The sequence below is a fragment of the Apodemus sylvaticus genome, chromosome 6, assembly GCF_947179515.1.
Source record: "Apodemus sylvaticus chromosome 6, mApoSyl1.1, whole genome shotgun sequence".
In the NCBI taxonomy this organism is placed as follows: Eukaryota; Metazoa; Chordata; class Mammalia; order Rodentia; family Muridae; genus Apodemus; species Apodemus sylvaticus.
This window is the reverse complement of record NC_067477.1, coordinates 107,003,362-107,030,182: the sequence shown is the minus strand read 5'-3', so window position 1 is coordinate 107,030,182 and position 26,821 is coordinate 107,003,362. Positions and strand designations below refer to the sequence as shown.

The 26,821-nt window shown below is 42.3% G+C and overlaps 1 protein-coding gene across 1 annotated transcript in view; it reads right to left on the bottom strand.

The window, feature by feature from the left end:
- The window catches only part of Vsnl1 (visinin like 1), a 110,271-nt gene that overhangs the window by 33,499 nt on the left and 49,951 nt on the right, over window positions 1-26,821 (bottom strand). Inside the window, exon 2 of the mRNA XM_052184761.1 lies at window positions 23,000-23,166. Coding sequence (XP_052040721.1) covers window positions 23,000-23,161 — 162 coding nt within the window. The 5' untranslated portion in view covers window positions 23,162-23,166. The remainder of the gene's footprint in view (window positions 1-22,999; window positions 23,167-26,821) is intronic.

The following is a 26,821-nucleotide window of genomic DNA, read 5'->3' as shown; positions in this document are numbered from 1 at the left end:
ACTGCTGTGCATGCCATACACTCACAACCCAGCATTTGGCAGCACAGCATAGCAGGGTCCTGTACACTAAAGGATGATGAATCTTGCTATTCAAACTCTTTCTAAATTAACTGCGTAGATGGCCAAGACCAGGAAATAGGCTTGGCAAAAGGATAGGAGACTTCAAGGAACAGTGAATAGAGCCTTGAACTCAGAATCTCTTGTTAAGGTTTGTTAGCTCCCTTTTATGTGGTAGACAGAGTATGGTCAGAATGACAGAGCCAAAAGCCTATCTTAGGTGTAAGATGAACTTTATGGGAATGCCAGCCTACACCACAGGAGAGCAGAGCTGAAGAATGGCCTCATTAATAGCAATTTCTCAGTATTTCAGAGAGCTTTGTTTTCTAAATCAAGCTCAAGGGTCAAAGGGGGCCTTATCTTTTGCATAAGCACATTCATCCCAAGGTGAGTGGGTGAGTCGAGTGGGTGATGAACATAGCCTGGAGGCCTGTCCAGTGGAGGGCTCATGGCTGTTCCGCTCCCGGGGCCTTTAGGAACCACGCTACAGCTCTGAAACGCACCACCGGACAGCAGGGACCCTAGAGTCCATATTGTATAATAGAGAAGGAACTTCTCAATCCATCTATGAGCAAGTTAACTTTTCTAAGAGTGCTCAACTAGCCCCCTTTCAGGGAAATTGAGACACATGCATACAAGTCACTACAGTGCAGGGTCTATATTGAACTGTGTTGACCATGCTTGGTTGTGGAGAAAAAGTGTTCACATTCCCTGCACCCATCAGCTCATATCATGCTGACTGCCCGTCCACAATAAGGTATTTGGAAAAGTGCTTTGTTGCAGAGAGGCCCAGGAGGTGGCAGAGATGATGGGGTGGGGCTACAACATGCTCCTCATGGAGTCGCCAGCTGAGGCTCATTCCTTAAATAGGAGAGCCCAGCAGGAACCCCGGGGATAGCTATGGTGCTACCCAGAGTCAGGAAGCCACATGCAGCTTGCTAGACCTTGATCCTGTGTGATGCTCACAGTAGGTGAGTGTTTGTACCCTTATGTGACCACTCCAGGGAGAATGCCACAGGCCAAGAGAACAGCTTGAGCTCAAGGCTAGGGGTGTAACATTGAAGAACATTTGATGATTACAGCTTGACTGCAGTGAGAAAGATTCTTACACTTTTTGACAGACAGAATTCATCACTTGTCTACTTTTGTGATTTTTTTTTCCTTACTGGAATAATTGTGCTTTTGGTGATTTTACTTAAACTCACTGCAAATATCAGTTCTTTGTTCTTACTGTGCCCCTCTGTATATGTATGCCTAAACCAAAACAACTGACCAACCAACCAACCAAAAAAAGGAAAAAGAAAAGAAAGAGAAGTTTGCTGAAGCTATGTGGGTAGGGGAAGCTTCATGGAAATGTTTTGATTAGTTGAGTGAGAGACAGAGACAGAGACAGAGACAGACAGACAGACAGACAGACACACACACACACACACACACACACACACACACACAGAGAGAGAGAGAGAGAGAGAGAGAGAGAGAGAGAGAGAGAGAGAGAGAGAGAGAGAGATGCAGGTGGCATTCATTCCCATTCTCTGGAAGACTCCCTTGGTAGTGTGATGCCTGGAACCACAGTAATTATTTTAAAGTCCATGAGAAAATCTCAGATGTTCTGAAGTCAGGATTCAATGCTATCCCAATGCCTGTTTCTAAACTTCTTTTGTGAAAGAAAGAAACTATCCATTTAAACCATTGTCTATTGAGTTTTCCATTACTCATGGCCCAACTGTGAAGATAGGCATAACACAAGGATGAGGTGATATACTTTTCTCAGGAAGCAAAGCCAACCACAGGACGGTTTTGCCATCGTTTAGAGCTTGAATAAAATGAAAAGTGATCTGTATATTGTGAAAATCTCAAGGCACAAAGAAGTACATGAGGTTAGGGAGTGACAGGTTTCTCACTTTCACCAATCCCACATCTTGGAAGTACTGAGAAGACAGAGGAACAGCACAGTTGCAAGAACATTTCACAGAAGTAAGATTGTACATCCACTGACTCTTTCTAACTAAGGAGAAGTCACAGATTCAGAAGGGTTCCCTGGGGATAAGCTCATATCGTGGGAGTTGTATTGAGGGATGCCATTTCTTTACAAATCTATAGATATAAGATAAGCTAAACAAAACTTCTCTTTGCATTAAAAAATAGTGGGGGAAATTAGAGTTACTGGTGACTTCTTTAACACAGGTGTTTGTTACCTCTCTAATTTAATTCCAAATCTTCCACAATATTATTTTCATTTTACAAACTGGGATAGAGCTTCACTCAGAATTGAAACCAAGTTTGATTTCAAAGATCTGGTCTGTTTCACCCAAAAGTGAGTTTGCAGTTTGCGTGGCTACCCAGTCACCAGCATCTTATTTTCAGGCTCTGCAGTGCAAATGTCTGAATTCCCTTGGGCAAGGCTCACTGCAAGGCTCCAGCTGCTTCCTGGTAACCTGCTAAGGGGAACCTTGCCCTGGCTGTAATCCTAGGGGATAAGTGCTTCCTCTGGGGTTGGTCAAAGCGGGATGCTGAGACAGGGATGAATTGGCCTGAGTTTGAAGACAAAGAGGGGTAGAGAATCATCAGAGAGATGATGGCGCATCAAGGTCACGTGGAGCTCCTTCGGCTGCCTTTTCTGCCACCTGCAAGGCAAAGGCAGAGGCGCTTCCAAAGCTTTTGGAAAAGTGATAACTGGCAAAGCCCACATAGAGTAGTAATTATACTGTCATAGGCACTTCCTGGTGCTAAGGGCCAGGCTGATCTGCCAGCAGGATTCATCTTGAATATGCAATTTGCGGAACATTACTAAGCCAATGTTTTCCCCAACCAGGAAGTCTGACAACAGGACAATGTGACTTTTGTCAATGCCTTGCCTAAGAGGTGCCAGAACTGTGTTGACACAATTGCTGTGCTGGGGAGATAGGCTGCAAGCTCGTCTCATGCTCTCATTGGCAGTTACGTAAGGGCTCTCTGTGGAACCAAGTTCCAGTTCAGAGCCCAGCTCGAGTATGACGTCTCCAGGCCACGATTTGATCCAGATACCCTCCAAGGACATTTCCAGCCCTCGCCTCCTGCCTTGTCTTCTAGGAATCCCCTTTCAAGTGCTCTGAATACATTTCTCTCTTAGATTTAACTGTTTATATACCATCCCCTCAGTTCAACTGTGGTTGGGGGAGGAGTGGTAGAGGTATAAATATTGATATCTAATTTTCTTTTCTCTTCTCTTCTCTTCTCTTCTCTTCTCTTCTCTTCTCTTCTCTTCTCTCTCTCCTCTTCTTTTCTCCTCTCCTCTCCTCTACCCTCCCCTCCCCTCCTCTCTTCTCCTCTCCTCTCCTCCCCTCTCCCCTCCCCTCCCCCTTCTCTCTCTTCTCTTCTCTTCTCTTCTCTTCTCTTCTCTTCTCTTCTCTTCTCTTCTCTTCTCTTCTCTTCTCTTCTCTTCTCTTCTCTTCTCTTCTCTTCCCTTCTTTTCTCTTCTTTCTTCTCTCTTTCCTCCGCTCCCTCCCCTTCCCTCTTTCCTCTTCCTTCTATAATCCTCCCCCTTTCCTTCTTTTGTTGGATGGATTTCATGTACTCCAAGTTGTTCTTGAATTTATATAACTAGAATTTACTTAGTTACCTTTTCTTCCTGCCTCTACCTCTCACATTTTGGGATTTCAGGCATGCCCTACTATACCCGTTAGTGTCTAAGTTTCATTTGACCTTCCTATAGCCACTTAAATTGCAAAAGCTAATAATTTTTGTTAGATGAGTAAATGACTCCCTGGGAGGGGAGGGATGTACGCATGCTTTGCTTATGATGAACAGGGTGAACAGTGAGGAGATGTGTAGAGGAGCGGGAGACAAGTCAGGCTGCCCAACTTGGTGATGAAGGAAGCATCTTTGTGCATATGGCACCAGCTGCCACTTGGACAGGAAATCAGGGATTTACTTATGATAAGTGAAGTGGGTTTAGTGTAAAGGGGACAATGGATTGATTGTCCAAGAAAGTCCTTCAAGTTTATGGAGTCCCAACAACTGTTATAATGAGAAAATGAGCCAAAGAAAAGAAGTGTCTGTTCTGAGGTATGACGAGCATCTGTTGTGGGGCTGAGATTAGAGCCCAAATGTCCAGCCCAGAGTCTACACAGCTGCCCAGGTGTGTTCTGAATACCAGTCTATAGTCATGATCTGAACTAGGCCCTAATGGCCTCATAGATGTAAGTTTTCTAAGACGATCACTAGCCTTTTTCGCTAGTTTCTCTCTTTTCTGTAATTCCTCCTTTCCACCTCAGTTAATAGGTCTGTCTGTAGTTGAGCCCCTCACTACAGGGCTGAGGGTGAGGTAGTGAGTGTTATCCCCATCATGCAGGTGAAGAAAGCAAGACTCTAAGCATTTATTCCACTTGCTTAAGGGCGTGCACTAAGTCAGAGCTGGGAAATCCAGAGTTGGAGCTTGTACTCAGCTTAGCCATTAGCCTGTGGTGACTTTAACTCTGTCACTTTATGTCCCTGTGCTTCAGAGACTTGTGTGCAAAATGCTGAGCATAACAGCAACTAGAGTGCAAGGCTATCACACGAATGCAATAAATAACGTAGACAATAGGCACCCAATCACTTTTGGTCACAATAAATACTTCAAGAGTGCTTCTAGTCTCATTATTCTTGGTACTCTATTCTGCCTCCCAGGATCCCGTCTGTTTCTCTCAGAATGACTGACTACATGATATATAGTAGGGATTCAAGAGATGCCCCCTTTATTTCTCTTTCTTTTTTAAAAATTATTATTTATTTATGTCTGACTGTGTGTGTGTGTGTGTGTGTGTGTGTGTGTAGATGCACAGGCAGGCAAGCAGAGGGTGTTCGAATCTCTTGGACCTTGAGTTACAGGTTGTGAGTCACTCTGATGTGTATACTTGCAAGAGCAGGAGGTTCTCCCAGTAGCTGAGCCATGTCCTCATTTTCTCTTTGTCTTTCTGCAATAATCTCTTTAAATGCTTTAAGGAGCAGAGCTTCCAGCAGTCTTGAGAACAGAAATCAGCTCTGGTATCCCAGGCTCAAAGCAAGTAGAGTTCAGGGCCTCCAAGTGCAGCCTCTGCCTGGCTGGGGTTCAGAGGGGGTTCCTTGGCAACATGCAGTGGGATGCAGCACCACAGGCTTCCAGCCCCATGTCACTCACACATCCCCATCCAGCATCACCTTCTCTGTCCCCAGCGGGGCTGTTATGATAAAGGCCTGACTAGTGAGCAGGAAGGGGACGTCTTGCCAATGTGCTTGTTTCCATTAGATTACAGCTGTATTTTTAGAGTGCCTGAGAAATATCTAGGAGCTCGCCTTGCAAGATGATTTTGTCTTCTGGGCCTAAGAAGACATAAATCTTACTGAATAAAAAAGTGAGAAAGATTGCAAATTATTCTTGCTGTCCAACATCCCTTTTATTTTTTCAGTGTTACCTGCTGCACTGTGTTAAGTCAAGGTTAATTTTTTTTTTTCTGACATGCCTTCCCAGAATCTTGTCCAGGTATTATTCATTTACATAGCATCATGAGCTGCACTTACCACACTGTCTTCTCTCTCTCTCTCCCTCAGTGTGTGTGTGTGTGTGTGTGTGTGTGTGTGTGTGTGTATGTGTGTGTATGTGTGTGTATGTGTGTGTGCATGTGAATTCATTTGTTCACCTGGGTGCACATATCCATGCTTATGCAGGTAGCGTCTAGAGATCAACTTACAGGTTGTTCCTCAGGAAGCACCCCCTTTATTTTTTGATGAGGTCTTTCATTGTCCCAGAACTCACCAAGTAGAATAGGCTATCACATCCCAGTCATCCCAGTCAGTGCATCCCAGAGACCCTTTTGTTTCTGCCTCTATAGCATTGGGATTTAAAGCCGTGCCACTACCTCCAGCTTTGAAATTTTAATTTTTTTCTTTTTATTTATTTGATGTATTCTTTATTTACATTTCAAATGATTTCCCCTTTTCTGGGTCCCCACTCCCCCGCAAGTCCCATAAGCCCTCTTCCCTCCCCCTGTTCCTCCATTCTACTCCTTCCCAATTCCCCTATACTGCTGCATTGAGTCTTTCCAGAACCAGGGGCCACTCCTCCGTTCTTTTTGGACATCATTTAATATGTGGATTATTTCTTGGGTATTCCAAGTTTCTAGACTAATATCCACTTATTAGTGAGTGCATACCATGATTGATCTTTTGAGACTGGGTTACCTCACTTAGTATGATGTTCTCCAGCTCCATCCATCCATTTATCTATGAACAAAATTTTAATCTATTCTTTGAGAATTTCCTATACGCATATAACATGTATTAATCATATTCACCTTTATACTCTTCTGTATTTTCCAGGATTCCCCCTTCAAACTTCAGAAGTTTATGTCTTTGTTTTGAATGTGCTAATTCATCAAGTCCACTGAGTGATGTTTGTGTGCACATGGGTGTAGGGCTAACTCTCCATTAAAGCATGGATGATAATGCCCAGCTTTCTTATGTGGATTCTGAGAGCTGAGCTTAGGCCCTCCTGTTTGAGTGTCAGGTACTTTAACAATTGAGCTATGTTCTCTATTCTTGGCCTCGGACAAATTAACTGAGCTCTTGAGGGCAGGGGTCTCAGTTGCCAACTACATTCAGGATCCCCAGCTTATAACTCAGGCCTTTCCTTAATGACTGGATAGATACAAAAGTGGTTGAATGGATGTATACCTGAAATATAAAGACAGAACAGTTACAGTGTATCAGTAAATGTTACTGCAAGTGACATTACACGTCTAAACACCTGTGTCTCAGTAGACCTCAACCCATAGATCAGCGTTTGGGTCTTACCCCATGCCTCATTTCCTAATGCTACTCCATGCCTCCACGCATATGTGGTATTCATGTTATAAAGCTAAGTAAGCTCCCTTGACACCAAAGTGAGGAAACACCAGTCTAGGTAGCACACCATATGGGACTCCTGAGGAGGGATTAGACTTAGGAGCAGGTGATAGAAATGGGAACATCCTCCAGGTCAAATTAGAGATAGTAGTTTCTCTTATTTTTAGAGTATAGTTTCTCTTATTCTTAGAGTATATTCTTCTTTCTGTGGCATACAGACTGAACAATAAGTGAGATTTCTTTGTGTAGTACTTTATTTGCATGACTTTCCTATCAGGCTCCAGCACAGCCAAGGAAGTTGTCATGTCCCACCCAAGCAACACAGAAAGGTAAATCTGAGACACACACAGGGATTCTGTTTGTGTCTATCAGGACCTCTAACCCATCCACAAGGAATCTCAAATAACCAGTTAGCTTCCTTCTCCTCCCAGTTCTGTGTTTTTCTTTCTACCTACTCATGTTGTCACACTAGTAAGCCACTGAGGTTCTGTGAGTCTGAGCAAGTTGTGGGGTATATTCATGTGGTGGAAGACTGGGGAGCAGGAGAGAGGACCCAATGACCAGAGAGCAGAGCTGCCTACCAGTTTAGACTTCTCCATGAGAGAAAAGGAATTTCCAGTCATGTTATACCAGAGGAATCTATATCATGTTCAACTGGTTCGAAGTTAGGCACCCACGTAAAGGAATCGAGTCTTTATGCATGGAAATGTGCATGTGTGTGTATATATATACATATCTAAACATATACATATATACACACATATATGTGTATGTGCATGTGTGCAATGCATACCTATAGAATTGTTTACACCCTCTCAGCAAGTTCTTTCTGTCTCCCGCATGAATTCAATTGTGATTTGGTCTAGGAGTCATTAACCCATTTGATAATAAATACATGTCCATATATACATTTATAATATAGAGTAATAGGAAATGTGCAATGTCTTTAAAAATGTCAAAAATCAATGGTGAGGGCGATGCTTAGGAAAGTGGCTGTGCTTGCATGAGACACCATTACAATTCTGTTAATCAGAGTCCTGTCACAGAGAGGCTGTCAATCTGGCTTTGAGGGCTTTTATATTGAGATGGTAGATGGGATGTCCAATGGGATCTCTTTTAAAATGTCACCATTATGTCCTTATCTCAGAAGCTGAACAGACAATAGCTCCAGTGCTCTTCGCCCCTGAGGACAGGACTTAACTCTTCCCAATTGGTCTGGTATTATGTAATCTCTCCCAAAGCCAGCCAAAGCTTCATCTAGCCAGTTACCCTGGCAACCCATAGCTGTGTCATCTTGAAAGATGTCTGTGGGCACTGGCTTCTGAATCTGCCAGAGACTTGACTCAGGCTGAGTCGTGAAAGCCACAACATATTAGCTACAACATGATATCATCATTGATTGTGCTCCTGGTATACATGTCACAATGCTTAAAAAAAAAAAAAAAAAAAAAAAAAAAAAAAAAAAAAAAAGCCTGGCCTGACTATGTGGTGAAATTTACTCACAATGCAGGCAAAGTTATCTCTTTTGGGAGACCATCTATGTTGTCTATGATTTCCTTTGCCTTTCTTCTATAAGAAAAAAGCCTTTCAGTTTTTGCATTTTTCCTTGAAAATCTCATTACCAATTAAAATGTAAGCAGCCTAATTTTCATCAGACATCCCGTTCATATTGAGGGTTTTTAGTTTTATAGTTTATCTTTTCATTTCCTCCTTGGGAAAATAATGTTAAAGAAAGTTCCCTGATGTGAAATTGTCTAACATATTCATAAGGGAATCAGCTTGTCACTTGCCTGAGAGAACAGGACATCATGCTTTCCTGCCTTCTTGCCCTGCATTCTATTTTTTTGTTTCAAATTTATTTTATTTATTTAATGTATATAACTACACTATAACTGTTTTCAGATACACCAGAGAGTATCTGGTCCCATTACAGGTTGTGAGCCACCATGAGGTTGCTGGGAATTGAACTCAGGACCTCTGGAAGAGCAGTCAGTGCTTTTAACCTCTGAGCCATCTCTCCAGCACCATCCCCCAACTCTGCATTCTGTTTATTTAAGCATTCTAAATTTAAAATGCCGCTCTGAGCCTCTAGAGTTTACTGCTCTGAACTATATGCTTTGAGATGCTTTTATTCCTTTCATTTAGTCTTTGAATTGAATTTCAGTTAAGTTACAAGCAGTTTTTTTACTCATTCATTAATTCATCTCCTCAGTTAATTAACTTCGTTACCGGACACTAGAGGATCAATCATGAATAAGCTGTGGGCTCTGCTCTCCTGGGTAATTAGAAAGAGCCGTGATATTAACTGATCCATGCTACAGGAATCATCTGTCTAGCAGAGATCTAGTGACAGGTTTACACAATTCTAGAATCTAGGCATTGAAGGGGAATTCACAAGGAAAGAAATATGCCATCACCTTCTTCCTCCCTTCCCACCATTCTCCCCAATTTCAGCCACCCTGAACTTCTGTTCTTCAGCATTATCCTCATTTCCATCTATGTTTCCAAGGGTTTTCTTCCTTTCTATCTCTCCAGAACAAAGTAGGAGACCAAAAGACCCTTTCACATAGTCACAGTTACTCTTTGCAGGTATGGGCAGGGATTTTCAATTCCTCTTAATAGACCAAGAACCTAGAATCCTAAGAACCTTGTAACTCTCTGACCCCACAGCTTATTAGCAACTGATCCTAGCAGGGCTCCTCGATTCATCTCACTCCACTCTTCTGCGCATTTATTGGGGTGCTTTTTCCTTCAAGGAGTATAAAAGCCTGTTAAGGCTGGCCTGGCCTGTGTATTTTGTTGGAGAGTTGGGTTGGCCTTTCTCCTCAGTCATTATGATATTGTCTATCATAGTAGCACAGAGACAGCGAGGTTTGATCTTTCCTGGCTCACAACTCCAGATGCTAAACAGATTCCTCGGTCAACTGCACCAGTGTAGCCTCTGCTCTCAGTCCCCTCCCACTTATACAGGAGCAGTGGTGACTGGACCACACCAGGTATAAGGTGCTGTGGTAGGCCCTTACACGTGCACTGAAAGCCAAGATGGCCTCCTAACATTGGAAAGGGAGAAGGTGCTACTTGAGGTGGGAACTTAAAGCTGAACAAAGAAGATGTGCATAATGAGGATAGGGTCTTTTCTCATGATCTCACCACATCCCAGCCACAAAGAGAAGGGTTATTGGCACTTACTAAATACTTGAATGGTAGCTGCTTGAAACATGGACATTGCATTAATTAATTTAGTGGTTGCTATGATAAAAAACTCAAAGAAAGCAAACTTAAGAGGAAATGAATTTATTCTGGACCATAATTTGACGGGATGTAGTTTATAATGAAGGTGGATGGCTCTGTGGAGTCAGAAAGCATAAGGCTGATTCTGTGTAGCTAAATAGAAAGGAAAGCGACTGATCTGGTTTAAGGATTCTATAGACTCGCCAAAACAGTGCCACCATCTGGGAACTAAGTGTTTATAGTCAAGCTGTAATTGATGTGAAGAACTCTTGACAGCTGTGGGATCTGGAGACGAAGGAAGTGAAGGACCTGCCCAAGAACTTTCTGTTCTTCTGGGGCAGTACCTGGGTTCATACAGTGGGCATCTGTCCAGGGCCTCACTCTGTAATGTGCCTATGTTTTAAGCTGTCACCCAGCACAGGATCAGAGTGGCTCTCTGTGCCTTTGGTGAGGAGAACCAAAAGCTCAGTGACAATGTGTGTAACCTAACCTCGCAGCTTTGAGGCTGTTAGTGATGAGAAACATGTGCAGGGAAATGAGCAAAGGACGGCATCTTGCTCTTATCTCGGAAGACGTGGTGGATCTCACTGATAGGATGACCCATTTGTCTTTGGTTTCCACCTAAAACACAATGACCTTCCTTCATGTTGAAGAAAAAGATAACATCAGGGTCTGACTCACAGAGGAAACCCAGTTAGCCATTATGGGAGCATCTGCGTTACCATTTTTAAATGTTTACTTAAAAACCAGTAAATCCACATCTTTCTCAGCAAGTTTTCATGAACTGTATGGACTAGAGGTTTAAGACAGGCTCATTCCTTAAGCAAGTAGTGCCACGAGTGTCACACATGACAGCTGTGTGACATCTCTGGGAATTGAACTTCAATGATGGAGCAGCCCTGCGGTCCTGAACAGCTGACAGAAAATTCTAATGTGCCCTGGCCAGGGCCCTACTTTTCCAAGGTTGGGTTCTTATCCCTCTCTGCTTTTCCTGCTCACCACCAGCCCTGAAAAGGAGTGATCTCTGTCTCTTCTGTTTATATCTTTACTAAGTCTCAACCATAGCTTCTACCATGCCACCTCTTAGAGATCTGTGCCAGACTCTCTTACCTGTTGGCTGTCTTCTCTCCCTTTGAGCTTCCAAAGCCCTGGCTCTCCCACAAACTCATTTAGCATTTTATGCCCCCTTATGGTATGGAGTGTTCATGCTGACCCTGCATTGTTGAGGTTAGAAACATACATACAAGATACAGACAAGTACTTGATGAAAAACTTGGTCATGCTTGTCACCATCCATTTACATGGTGTTGACTTCTCATGCTCCAAGTACCATAAAGAGTTCCTGAGGCTTTCTCTTTATGGTACTTGGAGCATGAGAAGGAGAAAAAGTAACTTATAATTATTGGTACTGTTTATTTTCTTGTTCTAAAAGAACACAATGATATACCACTAGCAGTGGCCTTCCTCTTCAAGCATATCCTGGAAAGAGTTTTGTGGCTGCCTTATAGTAGTCATCTGGAGGTTGTGTGCACAACATATAGGATTCAGGCATTTTTGTGCTATCGGTGACCTCTATGATCTAAACTTACTCATCTCCTACCCTGCTTTTACCCTGAGACCTTTTTGGTTATCTGACATTTTAGACAATCTCAAAAAACAGCTTATTCTTTCCCTCACTAACCCTATGTCTTCATGCTTGATATGAGCTTAATGATTGTGTTCCCAAAGTCATATGCTGTAATTCTGTACTTGAAGGTGATGGTATCATGTTGTGACTAAGTCATGGGAATAAGATTATTATGAATGGGTTTGTAGTCTTACACAAAATGTGTAGACTCAGTTTGTAAAGCATCATGCAAGTATAAGCACTTGAGTTTGGATCCCCAGAAGTCAAATAAAGCTGGATGTGGTAGCATGTATCTATATGCTGGCACCTGGCACCTAATGTGAGGTGGGAGATGGATACAGAACAATCCCCAGATATTTGTCGTCTACTAACCCAGTATATGTAGTGGTGAGGAATAGAAAAGCTTGTCTCAAATACAGTAAGGGCAAGACTGAGATGGAAATTATCCTTTGACCTGTACATGCATGCTGTGGCATGTGCATGTCCCCCCCACCACACACATGAGCACATTGGTTCCTTCCACCTTGAAAGGACAAAGACAGGAAGCACTATTTATGAATCAGAAAACAGGACCTCCACACCACTCCATTTTCCAGTGCCAAGAATGATGAGAAGTAAATTTTATTGTTTATAAACTACTCAGTTAGAGGTACTTTGTCAAGCATCTCCCATGGACCAAATAGCTGTCCTTGTGGAAATTTTAATGTTAGTCTTCCTATTACAAATCCCATTATTGAAGCAGCAAACTCTACTTTGATTTCAAGATGTAATGAAATTGACTGAGCTCTTTACCTAGAAACTTCTTAGACCAGACAATTGGTATTTGTCTTGTGTAAATATATTTTCTATCTCTGTTTTAGCCATTTCTTTAGACTGTTGTATTTTTCTCAGGCTAGGAAACTCATAGGACTGTGGATGCCTGATCCCAAGTGTTCTTGCCCCAGGGCTCTTTGTAAGTTTTAGATTTGCTATGGACAACACTGGTAATTGTTTTCTGAAAATTACTGACAAACATATCATTTTCCCTAAATTAGAAATAATGAGGTTCTTGGACAATTAAGACTTATTTTACAACTGACTTCTCCCCTTCTCTCCCCAGTTAAATAGGCCTGAGTTTGATCTGTGTGCATCCAGGGCTGAGCCCAAGTTATAGTAACATGAACACAGATATAAGATGACTGCCACAAATTCCACAATGACCTTCAGAGAAGAATCAGAAAAGTGGCCAAAGGCCAAGAACCATTTCAAGAGGAGAAAAAGAAGGGAGAGGAAGAATCATCAGTGAGATCTAGTGCTTTCTTCCATAGGGAGCTCACTGGGCATTTCACAAGTATGAGTACAGGTTCTTGTGTAGGTGAGCCCATTGAATAAAAGAGCCATGGTGTCTCTGAGCCTACTGATAGCAATACAATATCATAACTTCAAAGGGTCAGAAAATCTAGTGAAGTAAAGTAGCATTACACTGGCAAATTAATATATGAATCTGCATGTTCAACTACATCCTCCTAAGAGAAACTGGCAATTTATTCTTCTCTGGGTCTATTTCTGACAAAAAGCTCTTTTAAGACAACTGGCTGCAGATAACTAAGTAGAGAGCATGTCTATTTGCCTTCACACTTGCACTATCAGATGCATCCTTTTGGGTATTAATTGGTGTAGTGGATCTATTTTGGATATCCCTGGCCCATCCACATATATCTTAGTGTCCATTTGTAAAATGGAGGAAAGTGTGGACTTGGGACTTGCTGACGCTCTTTTCAATCTTAAGCTGAGGTCTAGTGTAAAAGCATTCCTTTAGGATGTGATGGTGGCAGAATTATCAATAGCCCTCTAAATACACCAACCTTATCATGGGAAAGCCAAATCCCAGGGTGGAGAAGCCATACAAAGTGATTTCACACCCCTGAGACGGGAGAAGGTTATCACGTGAACCTCTCTGGGGGGATGAGTGCTATCTCTAACTCAAGTCTCACTGGTAGCTTATTATTCTCCAAATTTCACTGGAAAGGCAACTGAAGCCTCACACAACTGTATTTTCCCAGACTCTCTCCTTATTGTCTTTACTCTGAGATTTAAGACCTAATTCTTGTTTTCAACATTAATTCAAGTTGAAGTGCAGCCTCAGTCATGTTGGCAAACCTTCTAATGTAAATGGATTCCAAGATTCTCACTAGGAGTTACAAAATCCTCACTGCCCAGTTAAGATGACATTATGTCTTATGGAGCAATGGTTTCCTTAAGGGATTGAAACACATTTGTGTATAGGTCTGTTCAACAACATTTTAGTAAGCTCTATTCTTAGTTACTTCTGATAAAGAAGCAGAATCTCACTCTTTGAAAATTGATCATCCACCAATTTTATTTGGACCAAAAATTCTATTATGAAAATTGATTTGAGGGCCATTGGTTGATACTAGGAGGCTGGGTCATTTGGAAACAGGAAAGTGTCTGTTGGACAAACATGAGGACCTGAGTTTGAGTTCTCAGCACATACATAAAAGCTTGGCATGCCCTATTTATAATAGCTAGAAGCTGGAAATAACCCAGGTGTCCCTCAATGGAGGAATGTTTAAAAAATGTGGTATATATACACAATGGAGTACTATTCAGCCATTAGAAACAATGAATTCATGAAATTCTTAGACAAATGGATGGAGTTGGAGAACATCATATTAAGTGAGGTAACCCAGTCTCAAAAGATCACTCATGGTATGCACTCACTGATAAGTGGATATTAGCCTAGAAACTTGGAATACTCAAGACATAATCCACATATTAAATGATGTCCAAGAAGAACTGAGGAGTAGCCCCTGGTTCTGGAAAGACTCAGTGCAGCAGTATAGGGCAATACCAGAACAGGGAAGTGGGAAGGGGTGGATGGGGGAACAGGGAGAGAGGGAAGAGGGCTTATGGGACTTTTGGGGAGTGGGGAGCCAGAAAAGGGGAAATCATTTGAAATGTAAATAAAAATATATTGAATAAAAAAAAAACTAAAAAAAAAAAAGAAAAGCTGGGCATGCTAGTGTGTGTTTGTAATTGCAGTGTTGACATGGGTGGAAACTGGTGGAACCCAGAGCTTATTTTCCTAGCTAACTTGACACATTCCACGTTCAGTGAGAGCCCCTCTCTTGAAAATATAATGTGGAAATTAACTAAGGAAGACACCTGGCATTGACATTTAGCCTCCACAGACAGGCTTGTGTGGTACATACGTGTGCACACACTCACATGAACACATTCATATGTTCATATAGTGTGTGGGTGGGTAGTGTATGTGTATGAATGGGGGTGTGTGTCTATTCCTAAAAGGAGACATACTTGGAGGTCAAAGGCAGATGTTGGGCATCCTAATTTGTTCCTTTCCACTTTCCCTTGACAAAGGGTTTCTTACTGAATCTGGATCAAGGTTGCCAACCAGCAAGCTCTACAATGCTAGGGTTCCAGGCACATGTTTATATACCTCTTGCTTTTTATGTGGTTTTGAAGTCTTTGTATCAGACCCTCATACTTGTGCAGCAAGTACTTATACCCACTGAATCATCAGGCCAGACCACGTGACATTTACTTTGTTCTAATATCTGATACTGCATAATTCTGTCAATAACTTTTTTAGGAGTAGACTTGTTTTCCAATGCTTTTATCCCAGAGGGTTGTTAAAACTTCTGACATATGAATAACGTTCTCTACAAATGTACTAAGCCAAGTTTATTTATAGCTATCCTAGGACATGTGCAACCCATGGACTACAGGTTGGATATGCCTGGTCTAGAGAGGTTTTATGGCACCTCACTGATACATTGAGCTGCAAATTAAGATGATTTTGCAAAGTGAAAATAACCCTACTTTTGAGCTCTTCCAGGATTGTAGCTTCCTGAAGACAAGGGATATCTCCTCAGCACTGACTCCACAGACAGCACAAAGGAAACAGTCTGTGAATGAGTGAGTGAGCCAGGCAGAGAAACTGCTCGTCGATGGAGGACCTGGGAGGACATTTCCTAACCCCAAATTACAGGAGCTCTTTAGGAAATGACCACTTGGAGGGACATGGAATGATTTGGCCAGCACTCGCCTGTTATATGTGAATACATTTTATTTAAAATTCAAACTGTTGAATCGGTGATGATCAAATGGACTCCAGGGCACTGCCATCCGTTGCCTTGCCAACATCTAGCACTCTTTTGAGAAGAGAACTTGGGGCAGTGAAAGAAGCTGAGGCTCGGGAGACCTGGGCTGGCGCCTAGCCAAACAGTTAGCTCTTTGGTTGTCTCTGGGAAATGACAAGCCACAGGAAATGAGTCAGTGAGTCTCCTTTCTGGAGCAGGGGGTAAGGGTTAGGATAATGAGTGGTTGGTGGAGGGACAGGTTTAAAAAACACCCAGTGGCCTCTGAGATAGTTTAGTGAGTAAAGGTGTTAGTCATTCAAACCTGATCACTTGCATTTGGTCCCCTGAACCACATAAAGGTGGAGAGAAATGACTCCATATATGTATCCCTCCTCCCTCCCTCCCTCCCTCTCTCCCTCTCTCCATCTCTTCTTCTCTTCCTCTCTTCCTCTCCCCACCCCACACACCTTGACTCCAATCCACATTCACTTTAGCCCCTGGCTGTGGGAAAGGCTTGGAACAGTGTGCAATGTGTGGGAATCCATGGTGGAAGTGGAGACACCTTAGACTGTGTCCTGAGACCCCACTCTCCCATTCTGGAATATATAGTAGCTATTTCCATTTGATTAATGCTTGGTTCTCCGTTAACTTTCCTAAAGCCTGAGTTTCCCTCTGTATATCTTCCTGTGCTTGGCATATGAGATAAAACCCACTTCAGCCTTGGTTCTCTGAGAATAAAGAGTAGACCACTCATGATGCAAACATGATTTATGGTGAGCTGTAAATAACTTTCACCGCCTTTATCTTTGGGACTCCAAGTGAGGTGACAAGGCTTATTATTTTCACCTATAAATAAGGAAACAGATCCAGAGAAGCAGAGAATTGGCATGTGTAGCCCAGCTGAGATTGAACTGCACATCTGTTAGTCTCTAGATGCCAAAACTATTTTAACCAATCCCGAACTACTTGTGTAACTTACCTTGAGACAACCCAAACGTCTCTTGAAGTCAACCTTCAAATGTGTATCAACATCTACTTTGGGCTTTTTGCAGGACTGTGCTGCTATACCTTCATGGCTTTGGAATGAACTTGACTGAAGAGATGGGTGAATGGAGGAGTGGCAGACACATGTACGGAAAAGCTAGGATCAGATGGGTCATTTGCTCTGATGGAGGCACAGAAACAAAACCATGGTTGATATTTTCTGCATACACTGTCAATATCTACATTTAAACCAGGGTAGAGCCTTGCCATTCACACAGATATGAAGGAGGAGGGTCTTTGAAATGGTTGCTCATGCCAACAATACATATTCACTCAGGAGTTTGTCCACTCCCCACAGTCTGCTAGGTTTGCTCCTTGGCTTTGATAGCACAGTGGCAAAGCAGGCTAGGAATAGACTTAATCTAACCAAGATGAGGACCTAAGGATCCCAAGAGAGAGCGCTTCCTCCCTCAGATGGTCACTTGCACATCTCCACAGTTTGATTATTTTTGAAAATTGCAGCAGCTTCCCTGAAAATGGATTAAAATGGAGAACTATCTTAATTTTGTAATCTTGGTTTGGCAATCAAAATGATTGTTGAAAAGTAGAAATTCTTATGGGCAGAAAATCAGGTACTTGGTTCTTATTGACAAAATACATTTCTTTTCAGCCTAGCTGCATCAGTGCTGGGGCCACGGAGGGTACCACATCATTAGGTACAACTTTTGTGACTAGAGACTCAGAAATTTCTCGGTGTGCAGGGAGCCAGAGTTCTTCACAGTGCACCCTTTTATTAGTCTCAGAAGGCTAAGAGTTCACATGTGTCAACAGCAAAGGAACCTGGACCATACTAATTTTTTAGGGCCACCAAAATGAAGTACCAAATACTGGATGAATTAAACAAGAGAAATATGCTGTGCTATATGGTTCTGAAGGCTACAAATCCCCAACAAGGCATGGACAGGGCTGGTTTCTTCTGAGGTCTCTCTTTGTGATTTCTAGATGGTGTTTTCATGGTCTTCTCTCCATATATCCTTGTGAAGGTGTCTTAGTTAGGGTTTTCCTGCTGTGAACAGACACCACCACGACCAAGGAAACGTTTATAAGGACAGCATTTAATTGGGGTTGGCTTACAGGTTCAGAGGTTAAGTCCATTATCATCAAGGCTGGATTATGGCAGCGTCCAGGCAGGCATGATGCAGGAGATGCTGAGAGTTCTACATCTTCATCTGATGGCCACTAAGAGGAAGACTGACTGCCATGTGGCTAGGAGGAGGGTCTCAAAGTCCACGCCTACAATGACATTCTTTCTCCAACAGGGTCACAACTCCTAATAGTGACATTCCCTGGGTCAAGCACACTCAAACCACTACACAAAAATCTCAGCCACAGTGGGTTGTGTCTGTTCACACTATTTACCTTGCTTTAACTTAATCAGCTCTTTAAAGCTAATTAAGTCCCTACACCGAAATATAGCCAAATCCATAGGTACTAAGGAATAAGATGTCAGTGTACCAATAGAGAGGGGACAGAGCACATCAGATAAGAGGTCCTTCAAAAACCCATCACCTAATGAATATTTTGTCTTCTAAGTTTAAGAGCAAAGGTTCCCACCTCTCACTGTATTAGTTACTTTCTTGTGTTGACAGTCTGCTTTGAAATTAGCATCTCTCCTATCCATGCTTGTCCCAAGCATGAATGCCAATTGTTCTGGAACAGTGGTTATTTGTAGCTTCTTTATTAACTCAGGGGATCCTGCAGGGCAAGGACAACTTTCTTGAAGTTGTCTGGAGATGGTTTCACTACAGGGCTTCCCAAGAAGGAGCTATGTAGCCAGAAACAATATTTCCCAGAGCTTCTCTGTGGTAGGCTCCCTGCTCACTGTTGGGTTTATTATGATGCAATGTCATCATATGCGACTATGGTCTACATTTCTAAAGAATTAAACCTATGTCAAACTGGGAGGCACCAAGTCTAGATCAGTGCCACAAAGCTCACTCCTGTAGACAAGTGGGAGTGGGTTGCTGATACAGGGCAATACCACACCCAGGCACACATGCAAGGATGTAAGTTACTGCATCAGGATAGTGAAATGCCCTCATGTACTCTATATACAACTCCACAGAGATGGCCAGAGACAAGGCCAGGCAACTTCTCCTAACTGCTTAAAGGACTCCCTTCCCTCTTAGAGGTGTGAGATTTCTTTCTCTGAGTTTTATCCTGTAGTGTAGTCTGTCCACAGAACTTAGGACTCTGACTGGAAGGCCCTACTGGGTAGGGTAGGTAACATTTGTTTGTGCTGCAGGGTAGGCAATGTTTGTTTAGGTATATGTGTATATAATATATAGGATATGGTTGTGTTCATGTGCATGTGCCTACATATGAGTGTGTGAGTGTGTGTGAGTGTGTAGGTTAGAGGTTAAGATCAGGTGTCTTCTTCAATTTCAATTACTCTTGTTCTCTGAGTCATTCTTTCTCACAGAACCTGAAGCTTGCAGATTTGGCTATACTGCGTGTTCAGTGAGTTCCAGGGAGTCCCTCTCTCCACTTCCCCAATCTTTAACACCTATCTTGCTTTTGTCTTTCATGATGCTAAGAAATTTGACTTCTTTTTCTAAACTTCTGCTTTCACATTGTTAAACATTTACTTAACGAAGATGTTCTTTTATATTTGAAACTCAAAAAGGCTTTCACTGTGAGGGTGAGCGTGAGGGTCATAGGCCCTGGCCTAGCAGATGAGTGTTTCCCATTATTTAGCTTCTATCTTAATCTTCATCATCATTGTTTTTAGAGCAACTGAGGTGATGTCTGGAATGGCAAACAGCTGAGCAGCAACAGAGGCTGCACAGAGATGAGAGGCTGCAGTGGGTTTGGTCTGGTCAGAGACTGAGTGGGCTTTGCCCCAGCAGAGGCTACAGTTAGCTTTGTTCCACCAGAAGCTGTAGTAACCTTTGTTCGATCAGTGGGCTCCAGGACAGCTCTGCTCCTGACCACACTGAGAAGAACTATTTGAAGGACTCATTCTCCAGGAATCTGAGTCTAGTCTTGGTGAACACTGGCACTCTTCTGAAGTACTTAGGAGAAGTCATTTCTTATCACGTGCCCCCTGGGCCTCTTACATAACCCTCAGTCTTTCCCCTCCTCACCCTTTGGAGCTGCCTTCCGGGCCCATACATGGCATAGTTCTTCTGTGTGTCTCCTTTGATCTCTGTCCTTGGATGACTCTGAAGGGACTTTGCCTGATTTTTGCCTATTTGACACAAGAACAGAGTCCATATTTAAGTCTCACTATTAAGGAGCTGGAATTAGAGGCTACCTAGAATATCGAGAGCTTAGATGGTCTTTTATCACTTTTCTGAAGCAAAGCCACCGGGTATATAGATTGGGGTGAGAGTTGGGAATTGAAGTGGGAATAGGGGTGGCAGGCGATCCTGGTCCACATGCTTCTGTGTGTCATAAAACACAGAGGAATGTGCAATGCTTACACAGCTGAGCTTGAGGCTGAGGCTTTGCAGCCCATGAATGACACAGCACATTTTCTACTTCTTCAAAGACAAAAGCCCCTTGGTTTTAGACAAGGAGCAGCAACCCGAGCTCTCTTAATCAATCATGACCTTCAGTTATATGAAGGTGACTTTGATATAGCTCATTTGTCTCTGCTTTTCTTCATGCTGACAGTAAAAGTTTCCAAGCACAGGTTAATGCCAGATGAGGAAATGGCAAAATATGAGTCTGAAAGTGGAGGGGAGTCACCAGACGACCTAGGAAGTAATCTGTTCTACTTCTGCTCAGAATTAATTTATACCAATTATATAGTGGGTATATCTCCTGAATTTCTACATAGAATGCTAATGACTAGTTACTTAGATCTTTTAAGGAATGCAATGGTGATCTTAAATTTGTGTGTATATTATATATATATATGTATATATATAAATTGTATACACATATATACAGATACATATGCAAGTAAACACACATATTTGTGTGTGTGTTTTTAATTTCTGCTTTTTATTGCCAACTTGATACCACCAAGATTCACCTGGGAAGAGGGAATTCCAATGGAGGGTTTGCCCAGTTTAGATTAGCTTGTGGCCATATCTGTGGGGCATTGTTTTGATTGTTGATTGATGTAGAAGGGCCTCGCTCACTGTAGGTGTCACTACTCCTGGCCAGTAGTCCTAGATTATATAAGCAAGTTGGTTGAGCATGAGCCAGAAGGAGCAAGCATATAAGCAGTGTCCTCCATGGTTTCAGCTTCAGTTCCTGCCCTGACTTCCCTCAATGAAACTGTGACTTGGAAGTATAAGCCAAATAAATCCTTTAGCCAGAGTGTTTATCATGGCAATAGAAAAAGTAACCCCTGCTCTGTATGTGTATATGTGTGTGCATGTATGTGTGTATGCCACAGCATATATGTGGAGGTAAGAGGTTGGCTTGTGTCACTTGGCTCCCTTCCCAACATTTCATCATGTAGCTTCTGGGGATCAATCTTAGGTAGCCAAGCTTGTGGCAAGTGTCTTCACTAGCTAAGCTGTCTCATAGACTTCTCATAGTGATCTTATAAAATGTATTGCATAATACATGTTCCTTTCTACGTAAACTTTATGATACGTCTATTTTATACAATCTCTGGGTTCTTACATGCACACAATTGATCAGCCATCCCTTGGAATGCCTGGCAGTCATCAGTAGTCCATGCAACATCTGTTTATTAATTGAGTTTGGCAGCTGGTATGCATTTAATTCAATAAACAACCACATACTCACAATCCTAAAACATAGCTGAAACTTTAACATGGTCTGTACCTTACCACACAGCCATGTCTCCATCTCGTCCTCTACTTCTTCCTCTCTTCATTCCATACTCCTTCACTGTCCATTTTCTATTCCCTCCCCACACTTATTTGCAGTCCTACAAAGCTCATTTTAATTTTATTTCTGTCTAATCCCTGAACTTAACTCCTGTACGTGTATCATAGCATTGCTGGAGCTCAGCTATCTCTACGGTTGTACATTTCATTGTATAACTATGTCACAGTTCATTTCCCATGTTTCTATGGTGACTTCCAGTTCTGTTGTGTACAGAGGAGCTTTGAGCATGCCCCTTCTTGAACATGTATAAGAGTGAGAGTGCCAGATCAGAGACTTCGGTAAATGTCCAGGCTCAGAGCTGAAGATCCTCAAAGCTCTATACAAACCTCCCACGCATGGACACACACCTGGATAGTTCACATAGCTCACCCTGACATTTGTTATAATAAAATAATAAAAAGTGACATTTTCTACTTGGTATTTCAGTCAGAAAAGGTTAAAACAAAAAAAAATTGCATCTCTTCTGGCAGTGTAACATTATGTAAGTGTCCACAAGATGGAATGCCCTAGATTATGCCAGAACCACAGTAATTCACAAACTCAGACAAACTAGAACGATGCTGTTGCAGCAGAAATTAAACTTTGCTGATAGCCAATATCCAGGAAAAGGTTAGCTTCCAAGTGTAGGGGAATCAAGGGGGGGGGGAAGTGGGAGTGGTTGGGTGGCTGGAGGAGTACCCTCACAGAAGCAGGGGGAGGGAGGATAGGAGAGGGCTTTCTGGGAGAGGAGGAAACTGAGTAAGGGGATAACACTTGAAATGTAAATAAATTAAAATAAAAAATACAGAATCCATGTGGTAGACCTTGATGATTCAATGTCAGCATACCCTCTGCTTTTAAACGAGCTATGTCATGACTCTAAAAGTCCTTACTTGGATACAGGAGAACCTTTTTTTGGTGAAAGATTGCTCACAAGTACATTCTTTTTAATAGAGAGAAAAAAATATATGTGTACTTCACATATTTCTCTATGCAAGTGTGACCAGCAGTTACGATTTCTGAGATTTTCTTGGCTCTTTCAGCAGGCACTTTTACCAGCTAAAGCCATATTTAATATTTTAGCAATTATTTTTTCTTGTCTAGAATTTAGTTCACCTATCTGTAGAAACACACACACACACACACACACACACACACACACACACACACACATGTTAACACACACATGCATGCCCCTTTGCATCAAAACAGCCTTTTAAACATTAGAACAGAAAGCCACCAGAGCCGTCAGTAACCAGCTAGAGCTCATTTGGAATAAGAAGCAGTTGGAATCCCGTACCTTCACATAGAGCTGCTGGAACTCCTCGAGGTTCAGCCTCCCGCTTGGACAATCCTTGAGGAAGCCCTTGTACCACTGCTTCAGCTCGTGCTCATTAAACTCGGTGCTCTTCACCAGGTCCTCCATGACTTCTGGGGCCAGTTTGCTGTTCTGTTTCCCCATTTTGCCTGCAGAAAACCACGTTGAAGAAGTCAGCACTGTGACTGTGAGGGTTGTTCAGTCAGAACTCACTTCTGCCTGTCTGATCACAGTCTCTCCATGTCTGCATCCGTCCCCTTAGTTCTAGCCAGGAACAGGAAAAGCCCTTTGGACAAGCCTCATGTGTATGTAGCTCATCCTCTCTGTCATTACGTCACCTGTCACCTGTCACGTGGCATTGACTCTTTATGGAAACCAAACAGCTATTGCTCCTGATATTTATGTTATGTATATGGGAGCTTGTTGGCTACTCCTGTGAATTACAGTTCATCAATATTTGATATCTACACACCTAATTCTACGTAGGTTTTGCAGGGGTATTGGGAGATATATGGATAAGAGCCAAGAAAGGACCTTATAACCAAATATTTAAGAAGGGATTTGGAAATTCTGATCAGCTATCATAGATGTCTCAGTTGGACAGATTCCAAAGACCTGGACTTTTTTTGGGTGGGGGAGGAGCAGAATAATAATGGCCCATTTTGATTAGTCACATTAATTCTCACTCATTTTATCTCTAGACATTTCCTACAAGACTATGGCTTTTTTCCATAGATTGGTTAGTGAATTTCTTTTTGACCAAACTTCATCCTGTCATTTTTTTCTATTTTTTTAATTTATTGATATATTTATTTACATTTCAAATGATTTCCCCTTTTCTGGACCCCCACTCCCCGAAAGTCCCATCAGTCCCCTTCCCTCCCCCTGTTTTCCCACCCAATCCTTCCCACTCATCCTGTCATTTTTAATCATTCAAAGTTAATAGGAGTGCATAAAATCATGCCTCCTACATGAGTTGTATGTTTGCATATTTAAGAGTAGAGCACAGAGTAGGACAGGTCAGGTTCAGAATCTGTGGATTGCCATCTTGATTTGCAATTAACTATGCATGCTAGTCAGAAATATTATTAACTGTCCTCCCTCAAGTTCTTCATAAAATAAATCAGCAGATATAAATAAAATTCCAGCTTTATTGTGATGGCCAATCAAGAAATAAGTAGCTAGGCAAAGATTAAAAAGAATAACTTGAAATTAAAATAGTTGTATGTTTTGCTAGATCACGAATCTTTACAAATCCCTTTAAATGTTGTTTAACAATAATAAAATAATTAAAACGTGGCCAATAAGCCACAATGTGACTGAAAAAGATTCATGAAATAGTGAGGTCACATCAGAAGGAGAAAAGTAGCAGATCTTTAGGATCTAGTGAACAGAGTGATTTAGTTAGGTTTTAAAGAATGTACTCAAATGGACCAGTTAGTCTATGCACTCTGAGCAGGTCTATACTTGCAACAGCCCTGAGGAGAAAATGTCATCTCATATTTTACTGTAATTATTTTAATCTTGTCCTGAAGCAAAGTCTTCATTAGGAACCCGCCCTGACATGGAGCGGGTCTTTCACCTTGGCACCCCAGCAGCATGGCCCGGTACACAGGGTATTTTAGGATATTTTCCAAGCACCTGTGTTTGATTAAGGGGCTCCAGGATCAGCAACTCTGCCCTCCATCATGGAGCCTCTTTCCTTCGCTTGCTCTGAATTTCACTTTTAAGTCTCCTATTCGCGAGCATCTCTTAATTATAAGTTACTGTGGGACTCCACAGCTGGATGTGGAAATCAAGTGGGTACTCAGGTGTGAGATTTAATTAATCCGGGTAAGAAAACTGTAATTCACTGTTAGCCTCATAATCAAAAGACGGAGCACCAGAGCTTTCAGTCCATTATTTTGTTCTTTTTGGTAGAGAGGCACCAACCATCATTCCCGATTAGAATCCCACCTCCCAATAATAACTACTGAGGATATGATGTTGGCTTGGAGAAGGCCCTTCATGGAGCACTCCACACACTTCAACAAGGGTGAGGACAGCTTCCTGAGTCTCACAACACTGGGGTAACTTCTACAGAGTCACCCACCTAAGGAAATGCAGAGCTAGGGCTGGAAACTGGAGTTGAAGGGTAGACTGCATTAGCAGAGATACAGAAAGGGGTGGCAATGAAACAGAAGAGGAGGAGCAAAAGTGGAAGGGTCAGAGAGATAGAGAGATCTAAATCACTTTCAAAAAGGGAAGAAAGAGAGCTGGTTCATGTCGCTGGGTTGGCTGACATGTTAGGGAAAGATTTATCAAAATTACAAACTGTAGATATGTATTAATGAGCAATTAGAAAGGGGTTAAAAGTTATGAAAAAAAAAACCACACCCCAAATGCCTTTAGATATTCAACGGTGTATCAGTTTAAGAGAATGTGGATTCTCTGTGGATCTTTTGTGATGCCTTTAGCTGTTCCTCCTGGCTGGGAAAGGAGGAATGTCTCTCTTACATACAAGGGGCATTATCAGGGCTCTGAATCATGCTTCTGCAGAACCAAGTGCATACCTTCATGCCTTTTGGTTACAGTCACTGTCAAAGCTATTGCTCAGGTGTGCCTGGAGTGGGTGGATCGTGCACAAAGTCTTGTTATGGCCTGCACCCGTGATTGCGCCATTATCCATCCCCCCAAGTCCCAACAGCCCAGGTCTTACCAGGCTCTATCACTTCCTCACCACCCTCTCCCCATTCTATTCTAATCTCCTGCAGTGCACAGCCGCATGAATAAAGCCACAAACCTTACCTGGATCTGCCTGCTCAAACTTTAGCACTGCCTCCCTTGTCTCCAGCACACAGCCCATCTCCCCTGCAAGGCACATGCTCTGCTGCTTGCTAAGTAGCTCCACTTCCTTCCAATCTGTCTTCTGCCTCCATATGGTTACAATATTGTGTGGTTACAGGTTTCAGAGCTAGCACAGAGTAGCAGAGTTGCACAGATTTGCAGGTTCTTTGGGATGATGCCCTGCTTTGTCTTCTTGTCCATTTCCTTTCTTTTCTTTTAATTGACCTCAGCTCATGTCTTACCACTTCTGCGAGACCTTCAGGGTAGAGGGACCATCCATCCTAGGGCACTCCCTTCTTGGTTAAGTTTTCATGATCTTGGTTTTCCCACTGGATTTTTTTTTTATTTTAACAGTTTTTTCCTTCCTCCTTTCCTTCCCCCTTCCCTCCCTTCCTTTCTTTCTTTTTTTCAGAGAGATAGAGAGAGAGACAGAGAAAGAGAGAGACAGAGACAGAGAGTCATGTCAGGTATATGTATGGGGGAGGGGGTGACTGTCTTTGCATCCTTGGCAATTTCTATTGATGCTCTACAAACACATTTTTGAAGGAATGAGTAGTAATGAGGACACACATAGTTGATACGCATTTTCTCAGGAAAATCAGTCTCATTATCTCTATATGAAGAGAGTTGATGGACTCATAAGTCTGAGATACAGTTCACAGATGGCAGAAATGTTTTGCTTAACTGTGTGGAAAATAGCTTGCCCTGCTAAAGACAGATCACCTGTCTTTTCTCATCCTTTACTTTTGAATACCATAAAGGCACAGTCTATGTCTTTCACCTCAGTATCCCTGGTCGCTGACATAAAGATGGTATGTAGCAATGTTTTTAAATCAATAGGCATGCACACTTCCATTCATAGGCATTTCATTCTAGTCTATAGTGATAGGAGCCAACTAATCTTTCTTATTATGTAACCAGAATGGCAGAAAGGGTCAAAATGATGGCAAGACTTATAATATTCCCAAGCAGAGTTCC